This window comes from Leptodactylus fuscus, chromosome 5 (assembly GCF_031893055.1).
Source record: "Leptodactylus fuscus isolate aLepFus1 chromosome 5, aLepFus1.hap2, whole genome shotgun sequence".
Lineage (NCBI taxonomy): Eukaryota > Metazoa > Chordata > Amphibia > Anura > Leptodactylidae > Leptodactylus > Leptodactylus fuscus.
In genome coordinates, this window is record NC_134269.1 from 123,024,274 (window position 1) to 123,044,417 (window position 20,144).

A 20,144-nucleotide genomic window follows, 5' to 3' on the forward strand; every position below is an offset into this window, starting at 1 on the left:
TAATAATAATAGAAGTACACTCGCAGCTTAGTAAACTAGAGCAACAAAAATTCCTAAATAAATAAAACCTTTAAAGTTACATTATGTATAATTATTATTCCTGAGATTAAGCAGAAAATGCCGCTCAATCTTGGAATTTATCATACATCTTCAGAATAATCTCTCCTCTGTTGGAATGTTACCTTATTTAAGTAGGGAATTGAACCTATCCTAAGATTTGGTTATTTTACATATAAATGTGCTGCTGTGTAAGACAAAGAGGAAGCGATGAAGGGAAAGCAATTCCTTGTTGAATATACCCACAGCAGGGTATTTCACAGCTACAGTACACTCTATTTAAATTGTTCTTCTGCCTGCTGCTTAATTTAAACCTCCAGTTTTCCTGATGCAATGTGTTTGTTTCTGCTATTAGTGTTGCTTTTAACATCTTCACAGTTATTGTACTTAGGGGTGTAAATGATTGCATACATATGTAGCTGCTGCCTCTCTATTGCATTGTGACTGCAAAGAATTAGCTCTGGTAGTAAAGTTCTTTTGTCAGCGCCTGTGTGATAATGACAGCTGTGACACATCAGCAGCCAGCAATGACATTTGTTTCTTGTTACATGTATGGAATATTATATTGGACAATATCTGACACAAGGGATCATATAATGAATTGAGAACAATACCTCATGTTTGCTTTTCTTCCTGGATTACAATAAATTGGTCCTGAGAAGAAATGCTTCAATCATTTGCGTATTTACCTCTAGAAAATTACTTTGATGTCATTACCCCCATGCTAAGCTTATCTTTTTATTTGATCTTCTGCATAGTATCAAACCTCAAACACAAGTATCTTACTTACAATGATCTGCCACTGGGCTCTGACAGCACAGTATTACATACTGCCATATAATATACGCATGTGAACCCCTACATTAAAAGACCCATCAATATTTTTCAGTGTTAGCTATTGTTAGGCAGTGGACATGAAACAGACTTCAAAACAGCGGCATGTTCCAAGTGGAAGAGGGTGACATATGACCGAACGTCTAGAGTCATGTATATTTCAACACCTCAAGTATATGCTGTTAACTTTGGCCAGGAATAGCTGATCTTAAAGGGTCTGTAATTCATCTTCTAGCAGATGTGCTACATTCGGCAATAAGTGTTTTATTTGAGACTTTGATAAAACTCTTTTAAGCAGGACTCAACATAATAAGAAGCGTGATACAAAATTTCCAATGGATGGTGAAAGCTTATTGTTTATGTAACACAAGGTTCAATATGAGCTTTTATTATATACAATAATATATCACTTATAAATTAACCAGTGATGAGGGGCTTATTAATCCGGATAAACCTATTGCAATAAATGAATCTATAAATTGTTCCTATAAGGCTAAACTAGAGGATTTAACTGAATGAGTGAGTGGGCAAATAGACACACAAAAGCTCCCAAAGTAATTTTACTAACTGGAACGGCTAAGCTAAAGGGAGCACTGAATCTATCGATCTATCTATCTATCTATCTATCTATCTATCTATCTATCTATCTTTTGTATATATATATATATATATATATATATATATATATATATATATGTGTGTGTGTGTGTATATATATATATATATATGGTGTTGCAATTATCTGAGTGGTTCTTTGTTCTTTGCTGTTACTTGTATCTATTTGTGATAAGAAGAGAGGTAACAGGCTTTTGGCAATAAACAGCACAGCAGTAATAGATGTAGGAGTTAATTGTGAGTATCAGGTACTATAACAGAGGCATAAAGAACATTCTATTAACGTAGCATTCCTGACAAAGATTTTAATTCTATGATGTATTAGGGTGCATGCACACTGAGTAACGCCGGGCGTGTATGAGAGCCGTACACGCCGGCGTTACAGCAGACTGCCGAACACTTCCCATTCACTTCAATGGGAGCGCTCGTAACAGCGGCGTTTACGAGCGCTCCCATTGAAGTGAATGGGAAGTGTTCGGCAGCCCTGCTGTAACGCCGGCGTGTACGGCTCTCATACACGCCCGGCGTTACGTAGTGTGCATGCACCCTTAGAAGGGCAAATAGTATAGAGTATAGTAAAGGTAATTTTCTTTGCAGTGATTATATTATCTGAGTTATCCACTCTTTTCTAAACCACAGCTGTGTCATGTGACCAGCAATCAAACTATTCAACTGATACAGTTTCCTTTGTGGACAAAAGTTCTGTTTCTCCATGTATTCATATGAGAGACTCATTGTGAGTGTCATAGGGATTAATGGAAAAAAAGATTTCCTTGCCACGCATTAAAGGTAGGCTACAAGATCCTCCAAGAATATTCACCCACCACCACCACATTACAGGGTACTTTATAGTGATAAATAAATACCTTTATTATATATGTAACTTTTATAGATTTGAAAAAAAAAAAAAAAAAAAAAAGTTTTGAAGTGTTATGCAAAATAGGCAGGTGAGAGCAGGCTTACAGCCCTGGGAGCACTGCTCTTGCTGTTTATTTAGAATGAGTGATGTCATAGGAGTGTACAGGGTAATGCAGGCAAGAGATGGCAGGGGTCTGAGTGGCAGGAGCACTGCAGGGAGCTTAAGGTCCGCCACCAGTGCACCAGCTAACTCATTTGCCTTACTTTTCAAAGTTATTTTCTCCAACTATAAAAAGTGGCATATATAACAAAGGTATGTTGGTTATCACTGTAATGTGCTCAGTAACATGAAGGTGCTTGGGCGAGGTGGCAGACACCCTTGCATTCCCACTAGCGCTGGGGTCCGCCAGGATGGGATTCCGTTATGGATCTGACCTCCTGGTGACCCCAGCTAAGGCTGGCGGATGTATACCTGGGGCCTCGCAGGCCTGCCAGGTTACTTGTTTTCTGTTTCCTGTAAAATTACTTTAGTTAGATTTTTGAAACTCTAGGTATTCCTCAGGTATATAGTTGTTAGTAATTTCCAGTTGTTCATATGTTTTTATGTTACAGGCATTTCGGTGTAACAACCTTTTTTTGGGACTACCCCATATTCACGCACCAGGGGCCTTTTAGTCCTGTACTAGGTGTACATGTGATACTCAGTCTTTTTGTCTGTATTGTTGCTGGGGAAGAACTTTTATGACTCTGCTATTGCTGGGAAGAGTGTGGGGGGAGGGGGAGGGGCACCAGGGGCCTTTTAGGCCTGTACTAGGTTTACATGTGATACTCAGTCTTTTTGTCTGTATTGTTGCTGGGGAAGAACTTTTATGACTCTGCTATTGCTGGGAAGAGTGTGGGGGGAGCCCCCTCCCCTCCTTCCCTCCCCCCTCCCTCCCCCACTCTCTTCGCAGCAATAGCAGAGTCATAAAAGTTCTTCCCCAGCAACAATACAGACAAAAAGACTGAGTATCACATGTAAACCTAGTACAGGCCTAAAAGGCCCCTGGTGCCCCTCCCCCTCCCCCCACACTCTTCCCAGCAATAGCAGAGTCATAAAAGTTCTTCCCCAGCAACAATACAGACAAAAAGACTGAGTATCACATGTACACCTAGTACAGGACTAAAAGGCCCCTGGTGCGTGAATATGGGGTAGTCCCAAAAAAAGGTTGTTACACCGAAATGCCTGTAACATAAAAATATATGAACAACTGGAAATTACTAACAACTATATACCTGAGGATTACCTAGAGTTTCAAAAATCTAACTAAAGTAATTTTACAGAAAACAGAAAACAAGTAACCTGGCAGGCCTGCGAGGCCCCAGGTATGCGTCCGCCAGCCTTAGCTGGGGTCACCAGGAGGTCAGATCCATTACAGAATCCCGTCCTGGTAGAACCCCAGCGCTAGCGGGAATGCATCCTTATGTTGCAATAAACTTTGAAAAGTATATTTTTTTTGAGTTATTCCATGATAATTGTAAACAGGCCTGAAAGGCCCCAGGTGCGTGAATATGGGGTAGTCTCAAAAAAAGGTTGTTATACCGAAATGTCTGTAACATAAAAATATATGAATAACTGTAAATTACTAACAACTATATACCTGAGGAATACCTAGAGTTTCAAAATTCAAACTAAAGTACTTTTACAGAAAATAGAAAACAAGTAACCTGGCAGGCCTGCGAGGCCCCAGGTATGCGTTCTAGGGTTAAAAAGTGGTTAGATAAGAAACCACACAGACCCCATAGACTATAATGGGGTCCGTGTATTTTCTGTGCGGTGTCTGAACGAATCATGTGGAGAGAAAAGTGGTGCTTGCAGTAGTTTTCTCTTCACATGATTTGTGTGGACATTGCACGGAAAACACATGGATCACATTATAGTCTATGGGATCCGTGTGGTTTCTTAGCTAACCGCTTTTTAATGTGTTCGGTATTCTGTTCGGGGAGTCCCCAAGCGGACTTCCTGGACGGAATACTGAATTCAGATGTGAACTGGCCTGACAGTGGCAGGTACTACCCAACAACTCAAGGGAAGTCAGTGTGACTTTTTCTTCCCCTGCATAGTAGATGGGGACTGGCCTTGATTTCCTTGCCAGAAGACACTTAGGCCTAATTTATTAATAATGTAATGTAGTTATTTTTTTATCCTTGTTTACAGTCATTAAAACTGAGTTAGCATGCGTACTGCTGTTTATCAATCTAAGTTATTACTTATTATTAACTACTAATTTGGACAATTATGTATGAACTTTGTTCCTTACATCAAATTAAAGATAGCAGATTGTCTTCCATCATGCAGATAAATATAAAGAATAGAGCTGAAGTTTTGCAAATGACAGCAATGCTTTATTAAAAACATATGCAACAAATTAACTTGTAGGGAGCTACAGAATGTTATGTAGCCTGTGATTCTAAGTTTGGCTAGAATCTTTCAGTGAGCACAGGAGCTGGTAAAGTATAGACATAGCATAGGTCAATATGTTCAGTAAGAGAAAACAAATGTACTTGCACCCTGCATGATATGTAAGTTTAACAAGTGCTCTCTGCCACCTGGCCAAGGACAGGATAATACTAGATATGCAGTTATTCTGCCTCACATAGCTTTCAGTGTTACTCATTACTACAGCACTGGCTTCAGTGGACAGCTCCGTCAGTAAGGGAATTACTACACCCTGTTACACCTCCAATCCACTACACATCAGGCCTGATGCAGCCATGCGTGCAGGAACTGCTAGAGCTCTGCATTTTCCCAACTGAATGTCTCACACCAACACAATACAAGTGACAGCCTGTTCCTATAATTGCAAAATGAATTTATTGTTCCCCTGAAGGCTAAATAAACCAGGAAGTCACTGGCTTGTTATTTAAAATGTGCCATGCTTTAGTAAGCTGCAAGGAGATTTTTTGACACACCATAGCAATAACCATTCACAAACAGATGAATTTTGATCATACGGTGTGTGTTATTTCAGTACTAAAGTCCTATTACTGATACAGTGTACCTGGTTGGAGAGTCACAAGATGGACTATTCTGTATATGAGAGAATGTAGGAATGAATTGTAAGAGGTGTTCATCTGAAGGGATTGTGTGATCATAAGTGATGTAATAATAGTTTATATTATGGTTGTAGCTGTGTGTTTGATTTTCAGCTACTTTTACCACCTTTTAATAGGTGCTCTTAGAAAAAAGACTATTTGGCACCATATTTAAACTTGTGCTGTTAAAATACCTCTGGTCTAGAGAGACTTGGGCTCAATAATCATGGATCTATACTATTCTTAAAGTTCTTAAAGACCCCTTCAATCTCATAAATAGAGATGAGCGAACAGTGTTCTATTGAACACATGTTCGATCGGATATCAGGGTGTTCGCCATGTTCGAATCGAATCGAACACCACGTGGTAAAGTGCGCCAAAATTCGATTCCCCTCCCACCTTCCCTGGCGCCTTTTTTGCACCAATAACAGCGCAGGGGAGGTGGGACAGGAACTACGACACTGGGGGCATTGAAAAAAATTGGAAAAAGTCATTGGCTGCCGAAATCAGGTGACCTCCATTTTAGACGAATAGTGGATTTCAAATCCGGGTCATATGAGAATGTGAACTTTGTGACTATGAGACAGGGATAGCTGTACAGGCAGGGATAGCTAGGGATAACCTTTATTTAGGGGGGAATGTTATTAAAAATAACTTTTTGGGGCTCTATCGGGTGTGTAATTGTGATTTTTGTGAGATAAACTTTTTCCCATAGGGATGCATTGGCCAGCGCTGATTGGCCGAATTCCGTACTCTGGCCAATCAGTGCTGGCCAATGCATTCTATTAGCTTGATGAAGCAGAGTGTGCACAAGGGTTCAAGCGCACCCTCGGCTCTGATGTAGCAGAGCCGAGGCTGCACAAGGGTTCAAGCGCACCCTCGGCTCTGATGTAGGAGAGCCGAGGGTGCACTTGAACCCTTGTGCACCCTCAGCTCTGCTACATCAGAGCCGAGGGTGCGCTTGAACCCTTGTGCACACTCTGCTTCATCAAGCTAATAGAATGCATTGGCCAGCGCTGATTGGCCAGAGTACGGAACTCGACCAATCAGCGCTGGCTCTGCTGGAGGAGGCGGAGTCTAAGATCGCTCCACACCAGTCTCCATTCAGGTCCGACCTTAGACTCCGCCTCCTCCGGCAGAGCCAGCGCTGATTGGCCGAAGGCTGGCCAATGCATTCCTATGCGAATGCAGAGACTTAGCAGTGCTGAGTCAGTTTTGCTCAACTACACATCTGATGCACACTCGGCACTGCTACATCAGATGTAGCAATCTGATGTAGCAGAGCCGAGGGTGCACTAGAACCCCTGTGCAAACTCAGTTCACGCTAATAGAATGCATTGGCCAGCGCTGATTGGCCAATGCATTCTATTAGCCCGATGAAGTAGAGCTGAATGTGTGTGCTAAGCACACACATTCAGCACTGCTTCATCACGCCAATACAATGCATTAGCCAGTGCTGATTGGCCAGAGTACGGAATTCGGCCAATCAGCGCTGGCTCTGCTGGAGGAGGCGGAGTCTAAGGTCGGACCTGAATGGAGACTGGTGTGGAGCGATCTTAGACTCCGCCTCCTCCAGCAGAGCCAGCGCTGATTGGTCGAGTTCCGTACTCTGGCCAATCAGCGCTGGCCAATGCATTCTATTAGCCCGATGAAGTAGAGCTGAATGTGTGTGCTTAGCACACACATTCAGCTCTACTTCATCAGGCTAATAGAATACATTGGCCAATCAGCGCTGGCCAATGCATTCTATTAGCTTGATGAAGCAGAGTGTGCACAAGGGTTCAAGCGCACCCTCGGCTCTGATGTAGCAGAGCTGAGGGTGCACAAGGGTTCAAGTGCACCCTCGGCTCTCCTACATCAGAGCCGAGGGTGCGCTTGAACCCTTGTGCAGCCTCGGCTCTGCTACATCAGAGCCGAGGGTGCGCTTGAACCCTTGTGCACACTCTGCTTCATCAAGCTAATAGAATGCATTGGCCAGCACTGATTGGCCAGAGTACGGAATTCGGCCAATCAGCGCTGGCCAATGCATTCTATTAGCCCGATGAAGTAGAGCTGAATGTGTGTGCTAAGCACACACATTCAGCACTGCTTCATCACGCCAATACAATGCATTAGCCAGTGCTGATTGGCCAGAGTACGGAATTCGGCCAATCAGCGCTGGCTCTGCTGGAGGAGGCGGAGTCTAAGATCGCTCCACACCAGTCTCCATTCAGGTCCGACCTTAGACTCCGCCTCCTCCAGCAGAGCCAGCGCTGATTGGCCGAATTCCGTACTCTGGCCAATCAGCACTGGCTAATGCATTGTATTGGCGTGATGAAGCAGTGCTGAATGTGTGTGCTTAGCACACACATTCAGCTCTACTTCATCGGGCTAATAGAATGCATTGGCCAGCGCTGATTGGCCGAATTCCGTACTCTGGCCAATCAGCACTGGCTAATGCATTGTATTGGCGTGATGAAGCAGTGCTGAATGAGTGTGCTTAGCACACACATTCAGCTCTACTTCATCGGGCTAATAGAATGCATTGGCCAATCAGCGCTGGCCAATGCATTCTATTAGCGTGAACTGAGTTTGCACAGGGGTTCTAGTGCACCCTCGGCTCCGCTACATCAGATTGCTACATCTGATGTAGCAGTGCCGAGTGTGCATCAGATGTGTAGTTGAGCAAAACTGACTCAGCACTGCTAAGTCTGCATTCACATAGGAATGCATTGGCCAGCCTTCGGCCAATCAGCGCTGGCTCTGCCGGAGGAGGCGGAGTCTAAGGTCGGACCTGAATGGAGACTGGTGTGGAGCGATCTTAGACTCCGCCTCCTCCAGCAGAGCCAGCGCTGATTGGCCGAATTCCGTACTCTGGCCAATCAGCACTGGCTAATGCATTGTATTGGCGTGATGAAGCAGTGCTGAATGTGTGTGCTTAGCACACACATTCAGCTCTACTTCATCGGGCTAATAGAATGCATTGGCCAGCGCTGATTGGCCGAATTCCGTACTCTGGCCAATCAGCACTGGCTAATGCATTGTATTGGCGTGATGAAGCAGTGCTGAATGTGTGTGCTTAGCACACACATTCAGCTCTACTTCATCGGGCTAATAGAATGCATTGGCCAATCAGCGCTGGCCAATGCATTCTATTAGCGTGAACTGAGTTTGCACAGGGGTTCTAGTGCACCCTCGGCTCTGCTACATCAGATTGCTACATCTGATGTAGCAGTGCCGAGTGTGCATCAGATGTGTAGTTGAGCAAAACTGACTCAGCACTGCTAAGTCTGCATTCGCATAGGAATGCATTGGCCAGCCTTCGGCCAATCAGCGCTGGCTCTGCCGGAGGAGGCGGAGTCTAAGGTCGGACCTGAATGGAGACTGGTGTGGAGCGATCTTAGACTCCGCCTCCTCCAGCAGAGCCAGCGCTGATTGGTCGAGTTCCGTACTCTGGCCAATCAGCACTGGCCAATGCATTTCTATGGGGAAAAGTTAGCTTGCGAAAATCGCAAACTGACAGGGATTTCCATGAAATAAAGTGACTTTTATGCCCCCAGACATGCTTCCCCTGCTGTCCCAGTGTCATTCCAGGGTGTTGGTATCATTTCCTGGGGTGTCATAGTGGACTTGGTGACCCTCCAGACACGAATTTGGGTTTCCCCCTTAACGAGTTTATGTTCCCCATAGACTATAATGGGGTTCGAAACCCATTTGAACACTCGAACAGTGAGCGGCTGTTCGAATCGAATTTCGAACCTCGAACATTTTAGTGTTCGCTCATCTCTACTCATAAAGTTAAGACATATTGCAAGGATATCTCATCACTTTATCACAGATCAGGGTCTAACTTCTGGAACCCCCACGGATGCTGAGAATGAATGTGATGCAGTTCTGGTCAGTGCTACACATCTGAACATTCAGCACAAAGCTGTGTAGGAAAGTGCATTGCCACTATATTAATGGTAAGGGGTTGACTGCAGTTTACTGACAGCTGAGATGTCCCATATCTACAGCCTCTTCATTCTCAGGATTGGTGGTCCTCTCAGAGGTCAGACCCCAACCAATCATAAGGTGATGGCATATTCTAGCAATACTTTCTCATTTTATAAGCTGGCAATATCCCTTTAATATACACTAGTTTAATGGCTAGATGTGGGGACATCCCAAAATTAGGTGAAGTAGCCATTTAGTACATCCTTAAGCTAATTTCACAGGCCATAGAATGCTGCTGTGATTGTAAAATTCTGTGCTAAAATCCCATGGTGATGTGCAGTAATTGGACTAAAAACACAATTTTCTCTCAAATTTTGTCATGGATTTCCCCTCTCTCATCGGCATATTTGAGAATGTTTGGAAGGTTTTAGTCAAACGTGGCAGTTGATAAAGAAAAAAAATGTACTGTGCAATTCATTGAAAAATAAACGTGATCGAAAGTCAGCTCAATGAGTTTATATAAACTTGCCCACATTGGTTATTTCAATTATTTTGCACCTATGCCAACCTGTCTCACACTACCGTTAGGTAAAGCATATGTTGCTAACAGTACACTATCCAATCAGGATTGCTGATATGTGAATAACCAAAACCAAAATTTAGTAGCATATAGATATGGGGTGTGACATGTAAAAAGTGGAGTGTCCTAAAATAATCATTCATTAATCATAATCGAGGTAAATAGATATCAATGTTCGCCCAGCACTACTGCACACTCAATATATTTTTCAGTGTGCACTCTTTGCATTATTTTTTTTTTGCATACTTTTTTCTTTAGTAAGTTAAGATCTCTCTGCATGCATAATAGAAAAATAAAAAATATTTTTAGAAATAATAATAAATAATATTAGAAATTAATAACATTATTTTATAAATAATATTATTATTATATTATAGCGAATCCCATGCAAACATAGTGCAAAAATACATGCAGCGGACATGCTGAGACTTCCAAAACCATTGCGATTTTGAAAATTGCAGCATGTCAATTATACCTAAGGAAACGCTGGCAGTTTCCCTATAGATATAATGGAAAAAAGAAGTCCAAAGAGGGACTTTCGGTGAAAAGCACTGTGAGAAAAACCATTATGCATTTCCGCAGCAGTTTTTCCTGTAGTGCTTTTTTGCTGTACCCTGTGGGGCCTTAGCCTTAAAGTTTCCTACCAATTCAATTTTAACGCCCAGCTGGACATGAGACATGAAGAGATACAAACACACCCTGCGCAGTACGTTCGCTCAAGACAATTTTACAATGCCTGGTGAAGAATGGGTCCTTTCAATTAGATTAGGACATGTTCACTATTTACTCTGGGCATTTAAAGTTATGCACTGGCATCTCACCATTGTCAGATCTGGCAAGTGAATGGGCATTGACATACACTTTACTACTGGGTGCACTTTACTTTTGACACCAATAGCTCCAAACCAAATGTCACTTTCTGCCATTTATAAATAGGTTTTATGTGTAAATATGCTGACTCTTGGTCATCCATGATAATGTTCAATTTTCTTGTATTTGCTGTCTGCACATACATCTCAAGAAACAGAAGGAGGTCCATTATGTCCCAACCCACTGAAAAACATCAGATGATTACACACATGCAATCCTTTCACAGACATAAGTAATGCAATATTCTAAAGACAAAAAAAATGAACATCTGAATACTACATTCATATATAAGCTGGGTTCACACTGTTTTCTACAAAATACTCATTGGAAACATCTGATGAGTGCTTTGCTTGTGGAAACCATGGCAAAAAAACCTGAAGCACTTGCACTATCTGGTCAGCCTCGTCAATATTTGCCCAAACACCACAATTTCACATAGAGAACCTGACCACAAAGCTACAGTAAAATAGGACATAATGCTTCTTTGTTTAGAATGCTGAAAAAAGGGGAGTTGGTCACTGACTCCCATTGCAAACAATGGGAGGTACATTATAGGGGTAGAATTTAATGTGGACAATGGTCCAAAATCAGCTGTAATAAAAGCAGTGTGAATTCACACACAAGATTCGGTGAGCCTGTGTTACCTTTGGAAGACATAGACAGCACGTGTACATAAACTACTGACATGTGAATTAAGTAAAAGAAAACTCCGCATTCAAATTTCTCATTATGGTTTTATTAAGAATGCAGACCAATATCTTAATAAGCACCATTAAATGTAGTGTGGACATCTTTTTTTTACTGCATTATCAGGTACCCTGGGACCCTACTACCTAATACCTCCTAAATACAGAGTGCCATTAAATCTGTTTTGGTGTATGAATGAGGCCTAATACTGAAAAACAAACATATTGTAACCCAATATTTAATGATTCTATTCTGTCCCACCCAAATGGAAAACATCTGTTTCATGGGACAGAATATTACAAGCATAGTAAGTATATTACATATTGTTTTCATTGACAATGAAATATTGAAATGGCATGGAGGGAGATGTAAATGTCTTAAAGGGGAACCTGTTTGCACTCCTGACATATCTGTTTAGGTAAATCTTTGAGTTACCAATACAATAAAAATGTTGGAGAAACTTCTTAGAACTCTTCAATGTCCTGTACCTTTATTATTTCTCTTGGACATTATGAAGACTGATCTAAATATGAAAAGGGACAACAGGGCGTTGCCATTGCCTTTGTCTATCGCATGTCTAACCCCTCGTGCACATCGTTTGGTAATCCGTTTGGGGAGTCTGCATGGTGACACTCCCCTCCCCCCAAAAAGAATACCAAATGCAATGTGAACAAGGGGTAACAGTGTCCAAACACTGCTGACAGGGTCAAACTATATAGGGACATACCCATTTACCTGAACTTCAGAAGTTTCCAGAAGAAATAATCAAGGAACAAAGTACTGCAAAGTTCTAACGATATATGTTCCAGGATTATTTGGGAATACGATTATTTACTCACATGACACCCATGTAATCCAAGCCAGGACATTTAAGGGACATTAATTATACTTGCCAACTCATGCAAATCATTCTGGAGGGTCCTAGAAAAAAAAGGATGACCTCCCAGAATGCAGGAAGAGTGGGCAATTCTTCCAGACCTAGTAGAATACTACTGCATCTGCGGGGCTCTGTGGCATTTTATATGTGATGTGGGAACATTATGTGCCCCTCATGCAAAAAGGTGGGCAAAAAAAAGATGCTACTTTGTCAAAAGTGGGTGTAGTACCTCAAAAAGTATTACTTCCCTCTTCACATTGAAACAGGACCCATCACAGGATGGACATCATGTAATGGGTACAATGCCTAACACCACCTTCCTCCACAGAGCCCACTTTCTTATAATGGGGTCTGTCACTTTGATGGGAACATATTGTGCACTGTTATACTCTTCCCATTAAATTTGACATTACTGCTGCAGGAGGCTCAAAATAAAATATAACTTTATTAACATTTGTAAAGTGCTTTGAAAGTACTTGGGTGGAACTTTGTCATTAGGGGGAACTTCCCTTCAAAAGACTGAGAAACACTAGTCTAGACAAATCATCTGCCACATTACAACTAACTTTAAAGGGATTTGTCCCAATAACACTTATTACTCAAGTACTGTACTAGTAAAACCTGCCCCATTAATTTGATGTCAGTCGTGTCCTAAATGGTGTATTGAGGCTTCTGTAAGTTGCATTTATTTCCAGGTAGAGTGACTGCGCACATACTGGCACTTGTCCCCTCATTGCAGGATAGATCAGGGTCACAGCAGCCAGACCAGCACTAATCACATTGTATGACATGTCTACTAGAGAAGTCATTGAAGTGTCTTGGAGACTATTCCCTGGCGTGTGATGTACACCAGTGACATCTGTTGGGTTCCATCATGGTGTCCAACATTTTACCAGAAAAAAAAACATGTCTGCGTAGAAAGTTACTTTCCCCATGAAATGTGATGAAATTTGCGATGGCACCTCCCACGCGGATGTGAAAAGAGCCTAAAACTGGGAAAAAACAGCTATTTCTCAATTTACAGCATTGTCTCTGGTTGAGTCTAATAATACAATAGATGTACCTGCAGTCCTATGTAAGACAACGTCACATTATCTGGGTGCTTTGGTAAAGATGACGCCATTATCTGTAATCAGAAACACTTGATACCTTGACTAAGCGTGCCTGATCGTGAGGGTATGTTTGTGTGCATGAATATGTGTGTGTGTATGAATATATATGTGTGTGTGTATATATATATATATATATATATATATATATATATATATATATATATATGTGTGTGTGTGTATTCCACATTCTAGCTAAAGCAGTAAAGGACTGTGAGGACAAGGCGCAGCCAGAAGGAAACTTCTCATCAGTCTCTGCTATGAAGAGAGAGATGAAAGGACTCCTTCACTTCATGTGTCCAAGACAACCAGAGAGTATGTGTATTAATAAAGAGGCAGAGAGACAGACAGCACCTCAGCAGCCTATTACACAATGCCGGAATGAGCTGCCCATTGACATACAATAGGCATCCATGGATTGTCCATTTGTCAGGCCGCATCATTAGCCCAGCATTAAGCAGTAGCAGCAGCCTGCATCCATGCAGTATAGAGGATGCAGTGCTGAGGTGATCCATCTGCCACTGAGGCTGGCACAGGTGATGTGTGAAGGTCCTGTCTGGAGAGTGGAATCCCAGGGCCAGGAAGGAAAGCCCCGCTTGTCCTGTTCTGTGGGAGGGGGTGACAGGTCACAGCTCGGGGGAGGAGGGGGGTAGACACTGCCGTGGAGGAAGGGGGGCAGGCGTGACGTCACAGTCTCAGCACAGGGAAAGTTGCGCTGAGCTCTGGCACTGTTTAAATAAGGAGGCAGCGGGCGCTGGGCACTGACACAATAAATAATCCACCTCTATTACCATCCAGCCCTGTACCCGCCGAGGGAGGGAGAGGAGGAAGGGAGGGCAGCGGCATCACACATTCCTGTCAGAGAACAGGAGGGAGAAGCAGCGCAGCCTCCGCAATCAGCAGCAACAGCAGCAGCAGCATCAGCTGCAGGAGGACTGTGCCCGCTGCCGTGTCTCCAGCTCTGCCCGCCTCACCATCGGAATGAAGCCATCCAGCCAGCTGGAGTAAGCCCACTGCCCGCTGCCAGGGTGGGGGAGCCTCTGCAGAGCAACACGTAAGGGAGCAGCTACTACACAACAGCCTGTTTCCTAGGACAAGTTGGCGCACACGGCAAGGAGGGAGGAATCTTCTCAGCACCCCGACCCGACTGGAAGGAGCAGGGGCAGCAGCAGCGCCCAGGGGGACATGGGCATGAATTGACCGGGGAGAAGGGATAATTGATGGCTCCCATCTATTGCGCAATCGTGCCCAGTCTCCTGGCCAACTCCGAGGAACAGAAAGCTGATTCATGGATGGTTGGGGGCTTCCAGAGCATGGTGCCTGAGACTTTACTGTGAGCTCCGGGAGCCCTTCATGCATCGCTGTGCTCGGGATTCACTGTGTTACTTTGTGGGGATTCGCTGACTTGGGAAGCGACATGCAGCTCCTGAAGGCTTTATGGGCACTAGCAGGAGCGGCCATCTGCTGTTTGCTTCTATTTCTTATCCACTCTCAGTTCCTTAAAGAAGGTAAATATGCTTCTGTTGGAGCGCTCTCCTTATTAGCCGGGGTGTAGTGCTGCTACTGGGGACTGGATGCGGTAAGATGCGCTGTGTTGGGCACAGCTCCCATTTAGCGGCAATTAACGGTGAAGTGCATGGAGCTGTGCATTGTGCAGGTGGAATGACTCGCTCAGAGCTGGGAAGGGAGAAAAAAAAAAATCCTGTTGAGTAATTGGCTTGTTTGGAATCCAGATCAATAGGTGCCCTGATCCCCTTTTATTCAGCAAGTTTTCAATAGATGGCACTAAAGTTCTATGGAAAGGGCAGCGGAGTGCACAGGATGCAGCGGATTCTGCAGCTCAGGCCCCAAGCCATTCACTAGTCTCTAGTCCCCACTCCAAACAAACTCCTCAACTGGATTTTGGGTGGTCACTGACTAGCAACCATCCCAATGGAAATCCACAGTGTGAAAGGTTAATGGAGTTAAGTGCTGTTCTCCTTACATAGCCATAGCATCTGCAGCTACATTTATTATCGTGTTCTCAGTGGAAAATCTTCCTGATCAGCTGCTGCCTGGTGATTATGTAGGCATGTAGTATTGTATACTATGCCAGTCCATGCCATCTGTGCAGCTTGCCCTTCCCATAGACGTCACCTGCACCTATAGACCATAGGCACCTACAGAACTTATGTTTCTTTTCCCCTTCTCTTGGTGTCAATGCAGACAAGTAGATGTCGGTTTATTCTTAGACAGGTTTTTTTTGCCCTGATTTTGCACCAATGTCGCATTGTGCACTTGAGAAAACATTAACTCTATAAAGATTACAAGTCATTGTGCTTAGCCCCTGGCCCATAGAGTTGTCCTTCTCTCTGTGGTGCCAATCTGCTTGTTACTTGTGGTGCAACATGGCTTTCTCTATAGATTGTTGTTACTGAGGAATGACAAAGATCACATCTGTTGCTATAGCGGCATTTATTACCAGGCAGATTGATGGAAGTGTGGATCTTCTGGTATGTTCTGAGCAAACATCACAGGAAATTGCTCGTTGGGTTATGATATGGAGAAGAAATCCTATTGTTGTATATGTAAGATGAGCTTGGCTGCTCGAGGGCACTGACCTGGTTCTGGAATGGTGGACACATATTGTTTATTCCCCTTTTTCACTATTTAGGATCTGATGTTTCCTATCAATAGGAAGCAGTTAATGTGCGTGGTTAGTTAACTGCCTGGATAGAGAGAGCTACTGTATGTGTGGCTTATGCTTGAACATTTCCATGCTACACTTGTTAATACAGGCGGCTCTTACTGCCATGAAATGTCTGGAGGTTGGCTGATCAGATATATATCCTTTTTCTATTTGCAGCCTAGTAATGTATTATACAAGGTAACATTTCCCTATTGCACTTGTGTTTTGCATCCCTCTGTCTTAATGAAGCACCAGTTTTTCTGTTTTATAAATGTCAAGGAGAACTTGCCAGGGGGATGTTTCCTGTGGTGCAGAAATTTTGATCCTTGAAAAACAAAAATATGGAAAGTTCATAAGAAGAATCCTCCTAATTGATCGCATAGCATTCTTATCCTGGCTCGCATCTCTGTTTTTGAAAGCTCAGTTTAGAGGACATTTTTTTTTTCTTGCAGCTTTAATGAGAAATGTACAGTGGACTTTATGATGTGTTTAATGATTGCAGTTGTGGCTTAACACATCATGCATATGAAATGATTTCCCCTTCAGAGTAGTTCTGTAGCCAAACTCTCCATATTAGACGTGATCAGGGCTTCCTGAATTATTAGCCTCAAAATGGAACGTCTTGTGGAATATGTATGGATTTGATTTACTGTGTGTAGTCCCCATGCAGCCATAGATGCCTTAAACTACCATTATGGGGATAGTGTCTGGTTATACAGCATATTGTTGGGGGAAAAACCATATGAACAGTAAATTAAATTATCCTTTTGATCATTCTAAAGATGTCTTTACACTCAGAACTTTGACCTTTATGACACCCAAAGACAGTAATAAGTGAAAATCCTACATGTCAGCCAATAAATTGCATAATATTATTGCCACTAACTGATAGAGATGTCATCTTCCAGCAATATACATGAACTAATTCTGCATTTCTACTATGGATTATTGGGTTTATATAAAAGTTTTGTTTAAGATTAATGGACACTTTTTACGTAACCATTTCCTGTCCTTGATTTGTCTTGAAGAAAGGCCTGTATCAGTATTGGTGATCTTATTCTGGCTAAGTAAAATTGCTTTGATATGTGCGGGGGAAACAATCACCACTTGTTCTGCCATGAGTGGGAAAGAGCTGTTTAAATGGCCATTTCCATGAATATGTTTTTTTCAGGAATGAAGAATGGGTGACACAGGGTGCCATTTTTCCACACTTAGGCTTTTATGTAGAAATACAGGTCGTCCTGTGGCTAATCCGTTCCCTGATGTCCAATCTGTCTCTCAATGTTTCAAAAAGATGAATAGAATTGTGAACTAAGGAAAGGGCATTGTAATTTATAATTGCAGTCCCATGCCTGTCTAGGCAGTATCCAAAGCTATCAGTCTATTACACATTTAGCCTTTCTCAGTCTACCCATAGAGGCTGAGTAAAGTAAATAAAGCTATATAGATATATGTATACTAATAATACTATTTATACATAATTTAACGGCCTATATAGATATATATAGTCTAGTGTATTATGTGCAGACATCCATCTTTTCTGCTCTTTATAGGAAATAATGGACGCTACATGATTCTGTAATAATGCAGCTTTTGTCTGTGATGATTACAGTTACCTAAAGTTACAGCAAGCTCCATTTCCTGGCTTTTGTGTATCACTCCAGAACAGAAAGCTATTGAAGATGTGTACCCAGCAACAAAATTTCCTGTGTAACCTACTGCTAGTCATCCTTTTCAACACGTCATTATCTTTGTAGACTATCATATTAGTAAAACTGAGGCTGTCCCAGAAAAAATGAGGGCAAGTGCTGCTATGAGAGGATGTATTTTAGCAATGCAGCATAAAATTAGAGTTCAGTTACAATTACACATGCTGTTTGATACAGAGTTGCTCATGCTGTCACCAAAATGGATGTCAATAGCCTGGATTATAGTCACATCAAAATGGATGTGAATAGCCAGGGTAATATTCGTATGTAAATGGCTGGGCATAGTGTGGATATCAATCTCAACTCATATTCTCAAGTAATCCCAGTGTGGACAACTCTCCTTTGCTCTTCTTTGAGTTATTACCTGGTAGCCAAGTAATAAAAATTTCATAGACATAACATGTACAGGATTAAAATTTTAGTGTTGGCAACCTTCAAATTTGTCTAGTAATGGTTTGCCCAAGGAAGGTGTTACATTTGAGTCATAAATCTCACTAGGAGTCTTTGTTTCAGCTTCCATCAAAAAAAGCCAGTAAAAGTAACACAGCACAGTGCGTTATTTTGACTAGTAAAATAATGGACACCATGGCAAAAATCTGACAAACCTTAGTATAGTCAGGAGGTCTGTTGGGTGCCATTGGTGTCCATCATGTGATGTATTCAACACAAAAATGGTTATTTTAGTTTTATTTTCATTTGATTAAACATAAAACCAGAAACACTGGCACAAATGTGAACACAGCCTAAATAGTATAGTGTGGGGCAATAACTGTGATTTTATAGTATTAGAGTAGAGGTGATTAGAAATCATACACAGTATCTATATGTATGGACATATTTCTATTTATTTAGGGTATAACATGTCAATTTCCAGTATCAGCAGGTAAGCATTCTGGCGTCACATGGAGATCTAGCATTTGTATATTTAATAGAAGACAAACTATTTTCTTGGTGTTGATATGTCTGTCATCTTCTCTTTTCTTATTTTAAAACAGTCATCTTTAATATCCTTCTCATACACAAGGAGAAGAGCTAAACTTCATGCAGATGATGCTTTTGGTTGCATTATGACTTAGGATGTCTGGGTTCCAGCAGTGCCAGCATGCTGAGCAGGATTCAGAGCATATACCTAGAATCATTTACAGACTGCATTTATTTGTTTTGTGAGTTCACTGTTTTAACCCTCTAGTGTTGGTAGTCAACATTGCTTAGTAAATATTCACATAGATTGTGCAAACAGTATACTGTATTCCTCCATAGCTGTCTTTATTGTACTATGAAGGGGTTACAAAGACAGTTGTTTGGCTAGGATTTGCACATTCTGTGCATCCATAGACAATTTTATGTGAAATGTATGGAGGAAAGATAATATTTTGTACTGTAATAAAGCAGACTTGGAAAATTCATTTTTATGGTCTATACCTTTAGCAGCAAGCAGAGATGTGTAATGTCTGAATAAACACATTGCTGTGGGACAGATTTCAGAAGGTATATAGTTCTCTTTCGAGATGTAGATGCTGGTGTTACCATTGATCTGGCCTTATTGAGGAGAATATGTTCTTGCAGTTGTTCTCTTCTGATTTGTTCATTTATCCTCCTCGTGCAATCACAACCTCATTAGTTAGTTTGTTGCTGTTGACTAGGGTCTAATGAGAGGGCATAGCCTTTGTTTAGTATCTGATGAGATTACATGACAGGTGTTTGATGTTCACATGCTACAGGGAAACAATTCTGTATTTACTCCAACCACCATTACCATAATTGGCCATCTGAATGGCTTTCTCAAGACTATTACAATTCTTCAAGATTCTAAATTACATCTCAGGTTGTACCATGAAGGGTCTGAGGGATGTGGATGTAATAACTAAAAGTATGTGTAGCCCGAGTTGCAGAAACTACCATCATCTATGTTTAATGTCCTTTTCTGAATTGTTTGATCACACAGTCAAAGTACATCTTGGTTTCTTTTTATTACTGAGTCTCATAAAATTCTGTTTAGTCTTAACCTGTGTTGTGTTGCCCTTTAACAAGTCATGACATGACCATGAGGTACACTTTAAAAATGTATGGTATCTCCCTGTATGGAATCAATAACGTGTGATATGTCTTTGTAGAACAATTACAGCATGGTACTTTCAACACTGTTGTGGTATCTTTTCTGGAGTAGATGCATTGCTATGACAGTGAACTCTGTATCTCCCTGTAACTATGTCATTGCAAGTTTTGATACATCTTGAAGGATTCAGGAAAGGTAATGTGTATTGACTGCCATTTTTTAAAATAAAGGGAC

The 20,144-nt window shown here is 41.9% G+C and overlaps 1 protein-coding gene across 1 annotated transcript in view; it reads left to right on the forward strand.

The window, feature by feature from the left end:
• Nucleotides 1-14,192: 14,192 nt before the first annotated feature.
• TAFA5 (TAFA chemokine like family member 5) overlaps nt 14,193-20,144 on the forward strand; it is a 445,101-nt gene continuing 439,149 nt past the window's right edge. The window contains exon 1 of the mRNA XM_075274184.1: nt 14,193-14,985. Within this exon, the coding sequence (XP_075130285.1) occupies nt 14,895-14,985 (91 nt within the window). The 5' untranslated portion in view covers nt 14,193-14,894. The remainder of the gene's footprint in view (nt 14,986-20,144) is intronic.